This window comes from Dendrobium catenatum, unplaced genomic scaffold (genome assembly GCF_001605985.2).
Source record: "Dendrobium catenatum unplaced genomic scaffold, ASM160598v2 fragScaff_scaffold_1089, whole genome shotgun sequence".
Lineage (NCBI taxonomy): Eukaryota > Viridiplantae > Streptophyta > Magnoliopsida > Asparagales > Orchidaceae > Dendrobium > Dendrobium catenatum.
Window position 1 is genome coordinate 259,844 of NW_021319551.1, and position 19,475 is coordinate 279,318.

The following is a 19,475-nucleotide window of genomic DNA, read 5'->3' on the forward strand; positions in this document are numbered from 1 at the left end:
TGAGTGAAAATAGCAATTTAAATTAAAAAAAAGTTCATTACTTAATTTTGCCCCTCAAAATTTCATTTGCCAAGATTTAAAAAAAAAATGCTCCAACCTTTTTAAAATGTTATGCGTTGACCTGAATATTTTGCTCTACATAAAAAAGTTTGAAATATTCTTTGGATAGCATGCGAAGATTTTTCATTTTGTACTTAATAATTTTCAACTTATTTTTAAAAAAAGTACAAAATTATTAATAACTCCTTTAAAAAAAAGTGACAATAAGTTGATACAAATTTTTTTAAAAAAAGTTACAAGTTCATACAAAGCATAAACAAAAAATTAATATAACTTAGAATAAAACAGAATTAAAGTGCAAAGATACTTTTTTTTTTTCAAGTGCTAAGATACGTATTTAGGGGTGTTGCTTGAGGCACGGGAGTACTTATTTATCAAATGCATCCGAAAACCAATAACAAAACGCCACATCACTAAAGTGCTCGATACAACGCACTCAGTACACTCGGAATGCTCAGCATTTTCACCGGATGTAATAATTTTTTGAGGCAGGGTAGTTAATTTAATTCTAATATAAAAGATCATAAAAAAAATGTTAGCAAATTTATGCGCTTTTTTTAACCTTTTTCCTTGATCAACTAAGTTCATATTATAAACATTCAATTAGAAATTTGCAATTATTTACATTAAATTTATTTTTTTTATATATTTACAAGTTAATAAATGAATCAATATTTGAGTAGAAAACAAAGATAAAGATTATATTGATAATCATTTTTCTAGCTCCTAGAGTTTTTTTGACCTTTGATCAGGGTGAAATTACTCTGTGCGGATACGGATATTATTTTTGCTGAAGCCGAATCAGATTGCACCACATCACTTTTTTGCTGTTTATCACAACTATGTACTGGATGACGTGATTCATTCTGATTCCCCTACAAAATTAAATGATCACTCTTGACAAACTTAAAAAATACATGGGGTGATTTTCTACAATAGATAAATATCATTGTGAAATGAATGGAAAATCAGACGAAAATGTAAACAAATTCATCGTATCGCTTAACTAAATCATATAATGAACGCCAATAATAGCTAATAAATGATACAAAACAGAGTAAACAACATCCTAACAGGTGAAAATAGAGAGGGAAAGGCAGAGTGTATAGAGAAGAAATAATAGAGGGGGAGGCAGCGTTGGGAAGACTGACAGTATAAACTAAATTACACCATATACAAACAAACATTTCAATTCATCATTATACACAATCCGATAAAGGAATGCTGACATCAAAACTGGATGCCACAAAGAAAAACTCCCGAAGAAAAATACAAAATCTGAGAAAATTGGAAGGAACAAATGACAAGAAAGCAGAAATGTCAATTAAGCGCCAATTGGAAGCAGCATATTAGCGATCTTCCAATTCTCAAGGCACTCTAATAGAATCTAGCCACGAATCATCTGTACAGATTCTTTTTTTCTTCTTTTTTTTTTCTAGTTTCGAGCACCCAAATCTTCAGCTGCAGAGATTTACTAGCTCCACCGACCTCTACTGTACAGTAACAAATTCAGTTGCAGGTTCATCACCATTGAATTCACAATATATGTAGAAAGCTAACTGTATCATCCACGGCAGCAATGCGATCAAACCTGAAGACCAGGCACTGCAGGTAAACTGGCACATGATAATGAACTAACCAAATCAAGCTACAAAACTTTCGACCTAGTATTCATCGCCAGATTTCCTCTGTTCTGAATGGAAATTGGCAAATATGAAGGTAGATTAAGCACAGGAGAAACGCATCATAGAATTCCATTGAGCACCCGCTGATAATAATCATATTGCCTGGTGCGCCAGGCATCTAAGCTGCTACTGATCAAGGAAAGCACCAAAGAGACGCATTGCTGTTCAAAGTATTAAGACAATGCAGTGAGGCTTAAGTAGTAAGCAAAACAAATTATTAAAGGAAAGTAAAAAGAATGACGGACCTCCTCTGTTAGGCTTAAATGAAACCGTTTCCTAAGATTTTGTATTGTCCGAGGACCCCCTTTGAAACAGGGAAAGCCCGAATCCTGAAAACAATGAGTTGATAAGCAATAATTTATATGTTTCTTTTTGATAAAGTATTATGCACAGGTAGATTAGACTTGTGATGAATATAAATGATCGTGGTCATGTAAGCAAAGTTAAGTGGAATCCACATCTACCATTGATTTAATGGGTTTTCCCCAGTTCCTTCAACTAGGGTGTGCATTATCAGGTTAAACCAAATATAAAATCTAACCAAGTCAATTAATTTGTTTAAGGGCTATTTTTTTAATTCAATTTTAAATAAAAATTTTAGCCTCCATTAGGTTCAGTTTTTGTTCATTTTCAAATTATGGTAAAACAAACTGATAATTCAATCCATAATCCAGCATGTGGATTTTTGGACTTGAATCCTGAAATTTAATCCATAATCCAAGTTTAACGATACAGCTTCGTGATAGGACCCAATTAAGTTCAGCATCCATACATTAATAATTTGGAAACAAAAACTCAGTTTGATTTTAGTTGTTAAAAAGAGTTTGGTAAGTTTAGTTTGAGATTGTTTCAACAATAACTGATCAAATCAAGCAAAGCAGTGAGATAGAACGATTCCACACCTTCAGCTTTTAATTTTTCAGGGTAAAGGTTTAAGCCAAAGTTGGGCTGTTTAAATAGTAATCTAGACGCTATGGGTTCAGATCAATGAAATGACCAGCCTGAAATTAGCAGGAGCCTTAGGCATAATGCATCCCTTTTATTCCAGTATGGGATTTACCAGGGTCGCAAAAATAAGACAGCCCCTTATCCATGTAAAAATAAAGAAAAGTTCTAAATACATTATTCATGTTGGCATTCAACACTTAGAAATATAACAACTACAACAGCATCAAATTTTCATCCCACTACGTGGGTTGGCTACATGAATCCTTCTTCTTCATTGTGTCCCGTTAAGAGTCCAATTCTCATTTCAATCTAATAACAAAATTATAATTTCTAATATTTTTAACCAAGTCTTTTTAGGTCTACCTCTAACTTTCTTAAATCAAATCTAATACATCTACCCTCTTAACTGGGTCATCAGAAGGTCGACGATTTTGCATCCAAAACATCTAAGGTGACTCTTCCTAATCTTATCTACCAATGGAGCTACTCCAATCTTTTCACGTATATACTCGTTTTGCATTCTGTCTCTAAAGAGTGAAGCCACTTATCCACCTAAGCATCCTCATCTCTACAACACTTAGCTTAATTTTATGCATCTATTTTGATGGCCATATTCCGTACCATAAAACCTTGCAGGTCTCAACACCATCTTATATAATTTTCCCTTAAGTTTGAGGAGTACTTTTCTGTCACACATTAGGCCCAATGCATTCCTCCATTTCAACCATCCAACTTGAATTCTACTAATAATATCCCCATCTATTTCACCATCATTTTAAAATAATAGACTCGAGATATCTAAAACATTTACTCTTATTAATACTTGATCGTCCAAAGTTACACTCCCCATTAGATCTATTAGTACTAAAATTACACCAATGTATTTGGTTTTAGATGCACTCAAACGAAAACCTTTAGACTCTAAGGTTGAGCTCCATAATCCAAGATTCCATTCAACTTTGTCTCTAGTCTAATCAATAAGAAGAATACCATCAACAAAAAGCATACAAAAGGATACATCCTCTTGCAAATATCTAGTAAGAACATCAAGACTAAAACAAAAAGATATGGGCTTAAAACTGATCCTTGACATAATCCAATTGAAATAGGAAAATACTTGGTCAAACCACATTGTGTTTGAACAAAAGTAACAGCTCTAGCATACATATCCTTAATGACTTGAATAGAAGCATTATTAACTCCTTTCTTTTCTAAAACTCTCCAGAGCATTTCTCTTAAACTTTATCATATGCTTTCTCTAAACCAATAAATATCATATATAAATATTCCTTATTTTCTCTATACTTCTCCATCAAACCTTTCAATAAATGTATATCCTCCATTATAGACCTACCGGACATGAATCCAAATTAATTTTCAAAAACATTAATATCATGTTGTAACATATGCTCAATAACTTTCTCCCATAGTTTCAATGTATGACACATTAACTTAATTTCTTTATAATTCACACACTCTTGTTCATCACCTTTATTCTAAAAAATAGGAATCTCCACAGTCCTCTAATCATCTAACATCTTTTTAGTCTTCAAAATAATATTAAAATTTTTTATAAGCTAAGAAATTCCTTTTATATGCTAAGCATTTCCAAACCTCTATTGGAATATTATCAGATCCAATTGCTTTCCCACGCTTCATTTTCATTAAAGCCTCTCAAACTTAAGTTTTACTAATATGAAGATAATAAAAATCTCTATTTCATTTAGGGTACTAAGGTCATTAAAGTCAATCATATTCTTACAATTTTTATTGAAAAATTTATCGAAATATCTCATCCACCTTTGTTTAATATCCTCTTATAATAAAAGCACTTTTTTAGCTTCATCCATGATTCACTTCACTTGAACTAAATCTTTAATTCTCCTATCTCTTTGCTTCAATAACTATACATATATATTTCGCCCTCCTTAGTATCTAATCTACAACATAAATCGTTAAAAGCTAAATTCTTTGCATAATATATATTACTTTCTTAGAATCCTTATGAGACTCTTTATATCATTCTCAATTTTCTTAGCTTTTAGGTCAAAACCAATTTTTATAACAAAGCTTTCTATTTTTATTTTTCTTACACATTTTGATCCCACCGCTAACTATTTTTATTATTATGAGCATTTCTTTTAAATTCTCCAAGCACATCATATACAACATTCTTAATATCACTCGCTACTTTTTCTTACATTACAATAACTTCCTCGTGTAGTCAAAATCTTAAGATCTTGAATCTTACTATCAAAAATATTTTTGTAAGTTTTCTTTAAACGCCTCTATCTAATATTAGGATAGCATTTTATTTTATTTTTCATATTCTATTGTTTCATCTTAACGTCCAAAACTAATAAGCGATGTTGAATAGATAAACTTTTGATATGAATAACTTTAAGTATTTTCAATCTAAATGATCTATTTTTCTAATAAAAAATAATTAATCTAAGTATTAATATATAAATTCTTATAAGTGATGAGATGCTCCTTCCGTTTCTTAAATACGGTATTAAAAATTACAAAATTATAAGCTAGAGCAAAACCTATTATGGTCATAACACCTTCGTTAGTCACTCCAAACTCATAGCCACCATAAATGCTTTTACAATCTTCTACCACTCTACTAACATGTCTATTTAAATCTCCTACAATAAAAACTCTTTTTTCAAAAGGTAATATTTTTTATTAAATCTTATAAATCATTCAAAAATTTTAATTTTGAAAACATATCTAATCCTACTTGAGAAATAGAAGTACTTATAATATTAATAATCTTAATATCAACAACAATCTTTAAAGCTATAATTTTATCTCCCATTCAATTATTTTTACATAAAATAATAGACCCTTAATAAGCTTCCTATTCACTTTGTTGTAAGGACAATGAGTTGAGCATGCCATTTAATTGTTTTGAAAGTGCAAATTGTAAACAAAAGTTTTAAGTTATCATGAGATTCTAAACAATGTTATGCTAAGATGCACAGACAAGAACACGACGACACGACACGGACGAGGGACAAGTCAATTATTGAAAATATAGGAATGGACACGGGTTGGATACGGTATTATAATTTTTATATCTTAAAATTAGTGTATAAAAATTGAATAGTATAATATTAAAATAATTTAGAAATAATAAATCATTTAATTAATATTTATGCTAAAAATGATTAATATTTGGATGTCGAGAGTCAGACATCAATGTCGTGTATCATGCATCGAGGGAGGAGATGACTATAGTGTGGAGAGTCAGGCATTAATGTTATGCATTAAATATTGGGCATCGATGTCGAGAGGGTGTCTATCGTCGATGTCGAGATGACATCGAACAAAGATGAATTGTCTAGTTGTGGGTGTAGCAATTGCTAGCGTCGAGCATCAATGTCAAGACAATATCAGACTTCAATATTGAGATTTTTGAAATGTCAATATTGTAATGAAGTCAAACATCAATATTGAGATGGCATCGGACATTGTTATGAAACTAAAATCGGGACCTGCCAAAGAGAAATGAAAATGAAAATATTTAATGAACGAGGTATTAAGTGTAAACAATTGATTTGGTGTTGCGGAGAGGAAATAAGAAATTTAATTTTTCTATTTTAAATAAATAAAAAATTATATTAAAAAATTCAATAAATATTTAAGAGACGCATGTCGGACATGCATGTCCAATTTGTATTTAATATTTTTTTAATCATACATGTTTTCAGTGTGTCCGACATATGTCGAAGATGTGTCAGATGCGTGTCATGTCAAATACTTCTCATACATTGCATGCCTCTTTGAAGACAACTGTTGGTGCATCATAAATGTTATGAAATTTCATGATTTCCTTTGAGATTATAAATAGAAAACAACAAGAGCAAGATGGACAGTGTATAGAGCCAGTGCATGCACAACAATTGGTTCAAATTTGCAAATCTTAATTTCACCATCCCTCCCTAAACTAAGTATTTTTCCATGTCCAGTGATACATTGGACTGATTACATTTCAGAAGTTAAAACCCAAATATTTTTTAGTTATCATACAAGTGTGCATAGAACCACTTGTTTTTAGAAGTTTGTTGTCATAGAAAATAGTTTAAGTAGAGGATTGGAATAGGGTTATGCTTCGAGTCATGTTACGTTGACGTTGTAGGACATTTGAATCCAAGACCAATTAAAACTAGGAATAAACATTTTCCAAGCTATTCCTACAAACCCAATCAAATATTTCAAGTCTGATATTTAGGATGATGACAGGGTCAACAGACATCAAGTTGGTAATGAGAATTCTTTGGATTCAAGGTATTATGAGCAATAAGAATGTACTGTATGATATTATTGATATAAGACATTCTTTGAGATATTCTTTGCATATATCTATGATGTGGATACCCATTATTATTTTAACAATTACTTGTACTGACATAATTATTAGAATGCTGCTAACCAACTCTACAAGTTGTTTAGTATTGTTTAATAATTGCTAGTTGAAAGTATGAGTTAAATTTGTGCTCGGAAAATTTTGAAATAACTGATTTTGATTGTCTTCAAGCTGGTCGACAGGAGACTCCGCAATTTTTTTCAGGTTTAGCCGATTTCTATGATGGCCATTTTTTCCCAACATTCGCACAAAACAGGCTTTATAGAGTTTTTTTTTTTTATTTGGCAAAAAAATTTAAAAATATTCATTAGAAACATAGCTAAATTTGAATCCCGGTTTACCCCTCACCCATTCCAAAGAGAAATTATATGCTTTATACTAACGACAATTAAATCTTCTATATATAATAGTTACTAATTATTTTGTTGATCTTCTATAGTCCATACTGTAATGACGTGGGATTAGAACCGTAGTCTGATTTTCTAATTTAGTTATATTTAATTGAAATATAATAGATAATTAGAAACAGTAATGTTGTACTTTAAAGTTCATTAAAATACTATATTCTTTTATCCATTTTTGTAATTTTTATATAGTTCAAATTTTTAATAACCAAATGTGCAATCAAAACCAAAGCTGAGAACCTAAACAATCAAAACCATCCAAACTAATACTTTACAATATAACCAAAACCAAATTCAAATCCTTAAAATTGGTTTCAAAGTAATCAATGTTTGCTAAAACTAGTTTAATAATGCTATAGTCCAATCAATTTTAATACACACTTACTGCTTGATAGTAGTGCCATTTTATTCAGTATATTTGATGTGATGCGAACTTGAGTTACACATGATTGAAAAGAAGATTTAAACACTAGCTCAACCAATTATATAATCATGTTTCAAATTGAATTTGGTTACAAGAATTCGTAGTGTTTAACTTTGTTTAGGCAAAGGAATTACAAGGAGAGAACCAAACTATTTAAGCAAATACAAAGGAAAACATAAAGTTAAAAGCTAGTAAATGGAATCCAACGATTAATACGGAGTTGTTCACCTTGAGGCATCTTCTCTCTTTCCTACGGAACTAGGTTGAGCGGCGGAAGATCGTCCAAGCTAGTAGTGAGGTTTCCACGAGGAGGGAGGAGCCAAGGATCGTCGCCACGGGGAAGGAGCTCGGAGGTGGAGGTGGAGGTGGCACGGAAGGACGACCTTTAATGATCCACGTGTAGACGGAAAAGTGGTCGTCGATGGAATCCACTAATGTTGGTAGAATCCGGTCCAAATATTCTTCGACGGTGTCGTCGAAATCAAAGCCTACGTCGAAGAAGGGTGATAGGAGGATGTTAACTCTTCCTTGGTTGTCGTACTCAAACCCGAAGTTCCACTCGGGTTCGTCCATGCATTCTCACAAGAGAGAACGTGTGGTCGCCGCAAGAAGATCTCCAATGGGAGGGAGAGAGGGGCGGCGGCTTGGAGAGGGGAGAGGAGGACTGGCGGTAGAGCTAGGGTGAGGGGCGGGTTTACTTGAAACCACAACTGAAGTTTAATTTCAGTTTTGATGAAATTGGGAGGGAAGAATTAGGGATTTTGAATTTCCAATTAATGTAATCAAAGCATTAAAGGAAAATCAATTAGAGAGATGCTAAGGGGGAGCCGACGGTAGGAAGGGAGGGGATTAGGAAAATAAAAACTGAAATTATCTCAGTTTTAGTATAAGTGGAGGGAAAAATATTTGGTCCTAATTTGAATTTCAAATAGGATTAAGGAGTTAATTGGGTAATTAATGGAATTCCCCATAGGGGGCCGGCGGCATGGCTAGAGAGGGAGGGAATTGGGGGAGAGAGGGAGGGAGGTTTCCAAATAGGATTTGATGACTAGGAGAGTTTGAAAATAAATCCAATTTCATATAATTTCATATTTGGATCCATTCAAAAACTTTCCATAAATAGAATTTCCAAATTTGGAAAGAAAGTGAAATTTGAAAATCAAATTTCAATGAGGAATTGGGGAAGGAGATGGGGAGAAGTGGTGGAGAGGGAGGGAGACCGGCGGCAAGGTGGCCGGCCGGCGGGACTAGGGTGGCTCCAATGGTGAAAATGCTCACGAAAAATTCGGCTCCTTCCAACGGTTGACTATTGCTTGCGGGAGATTTGGGTAGAGAAGATGAAGGTTGCATGTAACGACCTCGAGAACTCACTAAGAGATCTCTAGAAGAACTCACAAAGAGATCCAAAGAGTGGCACTCACAAAGAGAACACAAAACAAATTTTCATTCAATAATTCAATAGCTCATACATGATACAAGGGGCCATATAAATAGGCTCCAAATGAAAGTAAATGCAAAAGACTAAAATGCCCCTGGGGCTACAAGATCAAACTAATACCCACAAGGGTAAAATGGGAAAAACTGGAAAAACAACAAGTTGTGTAAGAACTGCAGATACAACAAGTCATCAGTAGTAAAGACTATCCATCATAGCCGTCGATCTCCGGTGTCGCCTCTGATAGACGCGCCGGAATCTTCTGTCGATGCCCCCATCAATATTGCATGTGACATTCCTTGTCATTCATGTCATAGCAAGTTACCGATTGAGCTAGTTCTTGGAATGGACTTCGTTCTATCAAGTTATTAATCACGCAACCTTGAGGAACGAGTCAACAGATTCACACCTCTTGCACTTAGGAAGTTGATTAATGCTATAAAGTTATTATTTGAGGTAAAAATGAGCCTGCCTCACCTATAATAGTTAGGTATCTATGCATTTTGTCTTATTGAAATTAGATGTTTATACTGGATTTTGGTGGATAAAAACATCATGGTGGACGGGCTATTATATGTTAGATTAATTGTCAATTGGCCAATTCACCCTCTCCTGTAGGGATGTTTTCCAAGTCTACTAGGCCAAGCATGCGAGCTATGACAATATCTATCTATTAAAATGCCATTTTATCCGCCTCTAACAGTACAGAATCATGTGCAAGTGGACACTAAAATGGGCTGGATTATTTTACTTATCGTCCTTCCGCATGACAATGTTTACTCAATGATTGCCTTTCTATCAGGCTTGACAAAATAAACAAGAAGCACACATGTGTACGTTAACTCATGTAGCTCTACAGATCTATATAACACAAACACCAACATAACGGTCTCATCCCTCACTAAAGATATCTCAAATAAGAGCCAACAGATAAATGAACTTATTTACCAGAAAACCTAAAATAATAAGCTTGCCAACATGCATTGATAGGCAATAGTGCGCACACCTTAAAGAATATTCTTCCTAAGCCAGTAGAAATTAGGTTACCGAAACATTTACTAGAAAACATAAAACATTGCAAAAATCCATCATGAACCAACCGATCACCAGAGACAAAAACAAATTTAAACCCGTCAAAATATTCAAACAAATTCAAAGTTGGAGGATATGAATTGGGAGAAGATAAAAGATGAAAGATGCGTAGTGAAAGATCTGTTCATAAATGAACAGGTAAATCAATAGCACATCAAGAAACCAAAATGATGTACGTTTCGTAAATTTTTTCCATAAACAAAGCAAAATAAGGGGCAAGTCAAAAAGCAATGTTAGAAAGAAATGTAACGTTCCAAGAAAACCGATTATATTACCTGTAGCATTTCAACAATGAGTATTATTTGTTCTGCATGCTTCCGGCAAGTAAGAAAGCCTTGTATGCACAGCACCTACAAGCATCAAATCTTAAAATGAAACAAGACCTAGAACATAACTTCCAGCAAGCCAGCAATCCCTGTATGCATAGAACCTAAAAATACAATATCCAAAAAAAAAAAAAGAAACAGGTTATAAAAACATAGGATAACTCACTTTGAAATAGTCAAAAAATTCACTTGGGTTCCCTTCAGCATCAGAATCCATTACCTGGCAGCAATGTCAAAACGTAAAACAAGCTGAATAAAAAGTTTTTTTTTTTTAAAAAAAAAAAAAGCTAACTGTTTAGAAAGAATAAAGCCATCACATATCCTAGAGATTTTGGTGAAAACGAAAGAGATAACAATACCACAATTTCCTCAAATATAAAATATCTGACCTCGAGAAGCTCACGAGTTAATTTAAAGGGAGCGCTCTCGAAGTTTACTCCTCCAGGGGAATTAGATAGCATAAAACCAAAATCAATATGAATGATATGACCTTCTTCATCCATAAGCAGATTTCCATTATGCCGATCCTTCACCTATATAATTGAAATAACACAATCATTACATAAAAACAGCTTATAATGAAAAAATAAAGCTCAAAATAGAAAAAATCCAAGAAAAAAAAAATATCTTAAGCAAATACAAAAAAAATAACTAGCGCCAAGAAATTGTCAAATAGAAAAAAATGGAGTATAATTTTTTTATTAATTATGATGAGAGTTCAAAACAAACAAAACAGAACCACCACACTGACAAGATATCTTTTATCACAACTGAAACAAGAAAAAAGAAAAAGATAAAAGAAAGTAATATCCTGTATATAAAACTGAACTGGTAAAATAAATTGATAACAGGAAGTATGATAATTGCAAAGCTACTATTGCATTAAGCCATTCAGAGCATATAAAATATAAGCACTACATGGTGATTACGATAGTGAAATGGAAATCAATCAATGCCATTAGATGCATGAAATTGTTTCAAAATGCAAAAAGGATATAATGGACAAAGTAGAATGACTACTAAATAGATGTGGGTAGCAGCCAATAGCCAACATGATAGAATGATGATTTTATGCCCATGTCAGCAGTGAAGTGAATTTTGAGATATTATGAAGGCAACAAACAAAGAAAACCACTAACATAACATAAAGCGCCTCAAATGTCATCTTTAAAGGTACAAACAAGGAAAAATCTACAATGAAGAAAATCACTTAAAAGCATCATACAAACGCTATGAATGGAGTGCTAAACATCAGTAAGTTTACGTCTTAGAATGCACCTACGCCTAGTAAGAACTATTTCCAAGCACTTCAGCATTGCATGTTTTCTTCCCCCACACAATTTAGTAACATTACATATCAAAATAATGCATTCAATCATTGCTTTTCAACAATCTAAGTGTCTAAACTACTGAGTACACTTTACCATACCTGAAGAAGGTAACATAAAATGGAATATCCAGCCATGCTCTCAACAAAACTTCTCTACAAAGACAATTAGATATGAATATCAAGAAACAATATTTATGGACGAGATCATTTGAATAAAAAAAATTAAATAACAAAGTTAGATCAGGATAATTATTGCATAGTAATAAGAAAAATGTATTCATACATAGAATTTCATAACACGGTCACAAAATCTCAGATAAATCAATCATAAAGAAACAAAAATCTTAACAATATATATCACTTCATCAAACATGTATTGATCAGTCAGTGACACCAATTTCTTGAACATTAATATATTCCTTGTCAAAATAATCAAACTCCAATTTTTTAATAAGCATTTAATGTACAAATATAGTCCCTTATCTGAGCTTTCCTGTCCACTTAATTTTGTTCGGATGCGGTTACTTGTTTGCCAATTCAAAATTTTGAAAAGAAAAAAAATATCACAGAAGAACAGATATTCAGTTATTTTGGGTCGGCAACTTGTCTGGCTGGATTTTCCTGCATCATTAAGCGCTTAACTTATATAAGCGTTAAGCAGAAAGCCAGCTAAAATTTCATTTGCATCTGCTATGTCCATTATATGGCTTACAATGTGTTTGATTTAACCCGCCAAACCAAGCACGACAAACAGGAGCAATGTTCTGGATGAATAATGAAATATCTTTCTAATCCTTCAGACGTCCACTGCATGTAAACAGGACTTCCTGATCTATGTCACAGATAATACAGTTAAAATCCAATACATATTTCAGTAATTTTGAATTAATATAGAATATTTCAGTACAAACAACAAAAGATTAATATTCTTACGTATATAACATAATCTTATCATTTATCATCACCATCATTACCCCTATCACCAACGATTATGTGTCAAGAGTACAGTGACTATAGCAATTATGATCATCATAAAGAAGTAATTGTTTGAAAAAAGATTAATAACAGTGCTGTAATAATTTTTTTAGAAATCTAATGAATATAAAAGGAAAAAATTATGACAGGTATTGCATGAGAAAAAGGTCATTCATTTTTTGAAGTGATAAATAAGTCATTTCATTCTTTAAGTGATAAATAAGTACAATCGCTTATTCTCAAGAATTTGAAAGATCAGCAAAATCAGTAATTGAAAAGGATAGCTTTACAACTTAGATTCGGGCACTGCCATACATAATAGTGACAAGTAGTTTTATACAATGAAATAAAATATTAATTACCTGGGCAAGCTTAAAATTTGGTGAGTTCGCTTCATATTTAGCCACAAAATAATCACGCAAGCTTGATATATGAGAAAATCTACTCTTAATAGAATGAATCGAAGCCTGCATTACAAGGAAAACATTTTTAAAAACTATGGGCCAATTAAACAATTCAATGAAATAGATTTCAGAGAGGGCAAACGATCACCGTATCAGGAATGGTCTCAATAAGGGCAGTATAAGAGGAAGTGACAATGACCTCATAAGGTCGCAACCATAATGGCAAACCAGCTTCTTGGTATATATCTAGTATCAAAATCCACAGAAGCATAAACCATTTAAAATTAAATATTACAAAGTGTCAAATACAGGAGTACATTCTGAAAGATTAAAGAATTCTGCAAGAACCTGTTAGGTATTTCCTTACTTTTTCCCTATATATATATATATATATATATATATATATATCATGAATAAAAATATAAACATTTATAGCCATGGTTGAAATAAATCCTAACTTGGGAACCCTAAGGCGTATCAAAGTCCTCTACCTTCCTTTGAAGAGGTATTTTTAGAAGTGAGAGAGAGGGAGTTTAATAATTTAGTGGGGTCAAGTGTGATCCGAGTTGAACCTTTAATTCAATGTCAACAACTTTATACCTATGCTTGAATTTACATATCTGGTGGAAAGGTCGCCATGTATGCTGACATGATATAATAGTCAAGATTTAGTCTCTTCATGCCGCAATCATTACATAGAAATTGTGGAAGCATGGATCAAAGTATCATTGATGGATGATCCAGAAAAAAAGGGAACTCAGTCCTATTTTTGAGTTTCCAGTAAAGAAGGAAAATATATCCTCAGGACAATAACTTCATAATTTCTAGTACTTCTATTCTGAGGGTTTAATCACAGTCTTCTCAATATATAAACAATTCCAAGATGCCAAAATGTAACTCTTCTCGGAGTAATAGATTAAGGTATCACAAGTTGACCCATGAATGTGATGCATCAATATTTGATCCTTTGAGATTGTCATTTCAACTTGTTCTTGCATGTAGAAACTTACTCTACTGTTGAACGAAAGATGATCCCTTGATGTTGAATAAGCCATCTTGAGTAGATAGTCCAAGCTTTAGATTGAATCCTCCTTATAATGATTTGAGCGTTGTCAAGTCACATCATACAGATGCATAAGTTGACAATAAAACTGCAGTGCAAACCAAATAGGTTTATGAAGGGATCAAATCCTCAATGGATTGAATCAGTCGTAGCGCAAATGCAAATGAGTAAGACCAAGACACAACACAGATGAATCCGAGTTGATGTATCAGTCAAATCCTCTTTGGATTAATTTGAAGCTTTCATGATCAATTAGATCCCTGCCCAGGAGTAAAAGTCTAACAAGGCTGTAAAATCAAGTCACAAACATGCGCATACAAGTTGATGTGTGAGAATGAATCATCCTTGAATTGGTTTTACCTTTTAAGGCCAACGTAACATACTGCCCAATAATATAAGTCATAAAACCCATCATACCATTTGCCCTTGAATTGTAGGAGTTTTTGTAATAAAGATGATACGAATGAGATTCCCTTTAATTACAATCACTCCCTCCGCTCAGGGTTGCAATTTATAAGGAATTGCAAACAATTGCTATGGTATGAGGTCTTTAGGTCTTTAAAATGAAGTCTGCGATACTAGTCCTTAGCATTCTTCTCATTTCTTTGCACAAAAGAAAATCTCTACTAGTCCTTCATGGGGTAGAAAGCTTATTAAAAGTGATAAAGCCTTGTTGATTGTGTAGATGCCTAGATGGTATATGTCAAGGCAATAGTATTAATATTGTGATCAATCAAGAAGTGGCCGCTAGAGTTGTTTGTTGAGATGTAATCAACATGTATGAGGATTTGCAAAAGAGGTGTAAGTAACACAACTAATTTAGGCAACGAAGCTACAAAATGAAAAAGTTGTATAAAGATGAATGAAAAAGTTGTATAAAGATGAAAGCTTGTCATTTGCCTTCACAATAGTTGTGGAATTTCTCTTCTGTTTTAAATATTTATAGTCAAGGAGGACTGAGTAGTACAAATGTGTATGTGATGATGTTGACTAAGGAAAAGGTATTAAATTTGTATGGAATAATGAACAATGATGTCAATTCAAGAGCAGGCATCAAAGCTGTATTAAGAGATGCATATAATGATGCTAGTTGAGGAGCATGCATAGAAGACGATAAATCCATATCTTTGATGTCCTTTGAAGATTGATGATAGGTTGGGCAAAAGAACAATATTATTAAAAGCATTAAATACCTCAAGACAATATGAATGTCTAATGCCTGGGTGCTAAGCATTGTCCTCAGAAAAGGGCCTAAGATGTTCAAATATTTTAGCTATGTGAAATACTATTGGAATGCATAATATGATAAACATGGCTACAATAAAGTATGTAAAAAAAAATATTTTTAATTTTTATTTCTTCTAAATGCCAAAATGACAACATTGTCACCATCTTTTCACAATCACTAGGATCTAAAAGCTTCCAGCACTTCTTCCATCTCCTATTCTTATCTTCAACATCATCAAAATTTGGTATAATATAACTAGAAACGTTTTTATATATATTTGATATGAAATGCTTCTTAAAGCACGCCTTTCTTCTCTAAATCCTGAAACTCTTACTAGATCAACATGTATCAAATATTCATCGTCAATCACCAATTTATTATTGAAATCTGAGATATTAGCACTCATTTCCCCAATCATCCACTTAGTACTATCATCAGTATCACCAAGAGAGAATGGATCAATGACATTTCCATATCTCATGACTCGTTTTAAGAGCTTGATTTTACTTCATACAAACTATATCATGCAATTTTTTATGATCTAATATGTATCTAAAAGGGACTGTTGGAATTCCAAACATCTATCATATTTATTACTTTTATACAGGGAGGATTAATTGAGCGGAATTACTAAAGGTTATGAATTCAAGCGGTATAGTCCTTGGTTTCTATTCAATAAAAATCGTGTACCAATCTCAATGGATGTAGGTATGATGAATATCTCCAGATAAAAATAGATATGATATATGTAGATTTGTCCTCACCTTCTATATATATATATATACTGATTTTGAAATAATTAAAATAAAAAGTGAGTGGAACAGAGAGCAACATCACTCATCTCTATCCTTACTAGCAGTGGTAAACTATCTCAATTTGGCGCAAATAAATTGGTGCCAAAATGTCAGTGCAAGAAAACTGGTGTTGAAGACAAACACAATAATGCCGAAGCCAACTTCATTGGTGCCAGAAAATATCATGCTGTTGCAAACGAGTATTATTACTCTAGGTGATTGATATCTTCTCCTCTAAGCCTCTTGGTTCATTTTCTTATTCTTCATTATTCTCCCAGTACATAAATGATTGTGCAATAAAATCTAATGTACTCTTCTCAATTACAATAGAAATTTCTCTATTGAGATTAGGAGCACAACAATCTCACCAAACGACAAATATATTTCTATTCTATTTTAGGTTTTTTACAGTTTTATTTTCATCATCACTATTGCTTTCATACAATTATTTTATCCTCACAAATGCATCAATGAATATACAATATGTTAAAGTGGTGAACGTTGTACCTAATATAATTTTAACAGTTGTCCAAAAGATGTCTCCTAAATCTTTTATAGGAAAATTTAGAAATATGTGCCAGGTTAAGTGGTATGTCTAACCAGATGTTCTAGTGTCCAAATGTCCCGAGTATTAGGCTTAAAATAAGAGCCCTCTTGAGTGTTTTTAACTTTATATGGCCATTCTCAATTTTCAACCACCTCAAACAAACCAACACTCCACCTTTAATAACATTCAACGTTTGTAAAGTAGCTGATACCCAATCAAAATCTCATTAAAGTATGAAAAACGAAAAAATAAGGAAGAGGTTCACTTGAGATTGGTGTTACTTCTAGATCCAGGAAAATTCGGAAAATATTTTCCATAAGGATTGTAAGGTTTTTGTTCCAGAAGAAGATCGTATTAGGCAAATATCATGAGAATTCAAATAAAAGAAGATTTCAATTAATAAGGAAAATTAATCTAAAAATGAAAGATGAACAGTCTGGACAGGTAGAAATGAGCCACAATTTGCAACATCCTTAGCTTTTAAGAATGATTAACCTCAAAAAGAAAACAGAACAGTATAACAGCTACCATAGAAATGAGCAACCAGTTGCACTGCTAGATGCTCCTGTCTACAATCATCACCACTCTTAACAATAACCTGTTTGGAAAAGTATAATTAATAAGTAGCTTAATGCAGTATTAGAATCATTAGAAGCCAATCAAGACTTGCATTTCTTCGTCAAGCATTTAACAAATATATTCTGTATCAATACTACTGTCATGTTTAGGTATACACAATTAAAAGATATTTTGAACAAACCATCATGTGGCCACCACTAGAACATTATAAGCAAAGTCAACAAAACCCACCACCATGGTTACCGAACAACATATAAACTTTAGGTAAGAAAATGCAAAGAAGAATTCCAATGAATGAGGCCAGTATACTTATCACTCATTAATTAACAATTTAGCATACTTGGATGATAGAAAGTAGAGAAAATAGGGAAAGAAGCATCAAACATATATTGGAAATTAATATAGGATCTTAGGAGTATTATGGGATGAGAAATTATAATACCTCTAAAGCATGGAAATTAAAAATCAGTGTCGAATAAGCACAAAAATAATAACAAAATACATCAAGCAAGGTGAATCAAGATTTTCTTCTTCCACAAGACTTCATCTCATAATTATATTGAGACGATGATGTGAAACATGCAGCCAACAGATGGTCAATAAACACTTTTAAGTCCATAATTCTACTGGATAGGTAGGAGTTATCATTAAAAATCACACCTTTACCTCAGCAGACTGCATAAAATTTTGAATAAGTGAGAAACAAGGAAGTCCAAGCTAATTTTCTTATTCAATATTAATCTCTTCAAAAAGGTACTCTACTAAAACGATGCATGGAACACATCCAATATAACTCAGTTGGTAAAGCAGACAACCAAATATCCTCATGCCACTTGTTTAAATCGAGTTCCTGGTTAATGTATATGATAGCCGTCATAACCCATAAATTGCATTTCATTGAGATGAGTCGGGCAACTAAATAAACAAGATTAAAAATGTATGCTGGATCAATCAGGCGCACTTATCATATCCCAACTCAAATTAGCAAGCATATCAATTTCCATTCAGATTAAACTTGTTCAGTCAAGATGGAGGGGATGAAATTGGAATGAAGGTCAGCCACTTCGAATGGCAGCATTGCTCTTGGAGATTTATACCTTATAATAATAAAATGGCAATTCAATCTCTATTGTTCATTCACAGACTGAGTGATAGAACAGTACTACACGGATGGCCTAATTTTTTAAGTTAGCGAATCAGAATATCATCAATGAAATCCTAGGAATTTTCTCTTCAAAGAATAGCAGTTGGAAGGCATTTTCCACTTGTGTTATGCAAGAAATAATACAACCACTCCCCCCCCCCCAAAAAAAAAAAAAAAAAAAAAAAAAAAAAAAAAAGATGTAGAATCTTATACTTGTGGGAAATTTAAATTTCTCAATATCTATATATCACATTAAATATCTAATCTCCAATATAAACTTATAAATTTAAGATATTCAGTCATAAATAAGTTGTTTAGACTAATTATAAAACACTAAAAGTAAAAATAAAAGGAAGTCCAGACCATAAGAGAATACAACATTCACTGAACTTGTAACGGAATTAGTTATTCACCAACAAGTAGGAACCAAATTTCTTCCTCCTAGCTCTTGACTTACGCACACCTAAACTCCTCAGTAATACTCCTTACAGAAATTGTGTTAAGGAAATAAACTTGAGTCTACCTCCTATTTATAATATGGAATTCAAATTATTTGCGGACCTCGCCACTTAGGATCTCTTTGCTAAAGGACAGGGAATGTACAACTGCAAGCCCCGCCAACCTAGGATCCCTTCGCTAAAAGAAAGATAAAGTACATCTAA

General features: G+C 32.8%; 1 protein-coding gene across 2 annotated transcripts in view; it reads right to left on the reverse strand.

The window, feature by feature from the left end:
* Nucleotides 1-1,066: 1,066 nt before the first annotated feature.
* The window catches only part of LOC110098299 (phosphatidylinositol 4-kinase beta 1), a 47,349-nt gene continuing 28,940 nt past the window's right edge, over nucleotides 1,067-19,475 (reverse strand). Inside the window, exons 8-16 of one of the 2 annotated variants that reach the window (XM_020825078.2) lie at nucleotides 17,619-17,688; nucleotides 13,607-13,704; nucleotides 13,417-13,521; nucleotides 12,179-12,232; nucleotides 11,139-11,282; nucleotides 10,916-10,969; nucleotides 10,699-10,773; nucleotides 1,991-2,074; nucleotides 1,067-1,906 (exon numbers count right to left, since the gene is read on the reverse strand). In XM_020825078.2, the coding sequence (XP_020680737.1) occupies nucleotides 1,805-1,906; nucleotides 1,991-2,074; nucleotides 10,699-10,773; nucleotides 10,916-10,969; nucleotides 11,139-11,282; nucleotides 12,179-12,232; nucleotides 13,417-13,521; nucleotides 13,607-13,704; nucleotides 17,619-17,688 (786 nt within the window). In that variant the 3' untranslated portion in view covers nucleotides 1,067-1,804. Of the gene's footprint in view, nucleotides 1,907-1,990; nucleotides 2,075-10,698; nucleotides 10,774-10,915; nucleotides 10,970-11,138; nucleotides 11,283-12,178; nucleotides 12,233-13,416; nucleotides 13,522-13,606; nucleotides 13,705-17,585; nucleotides 17,689-19,475 lie in introns of those variants that run through there. The other variant, XM_028698458.1, reaches the window with a different exon arrangement.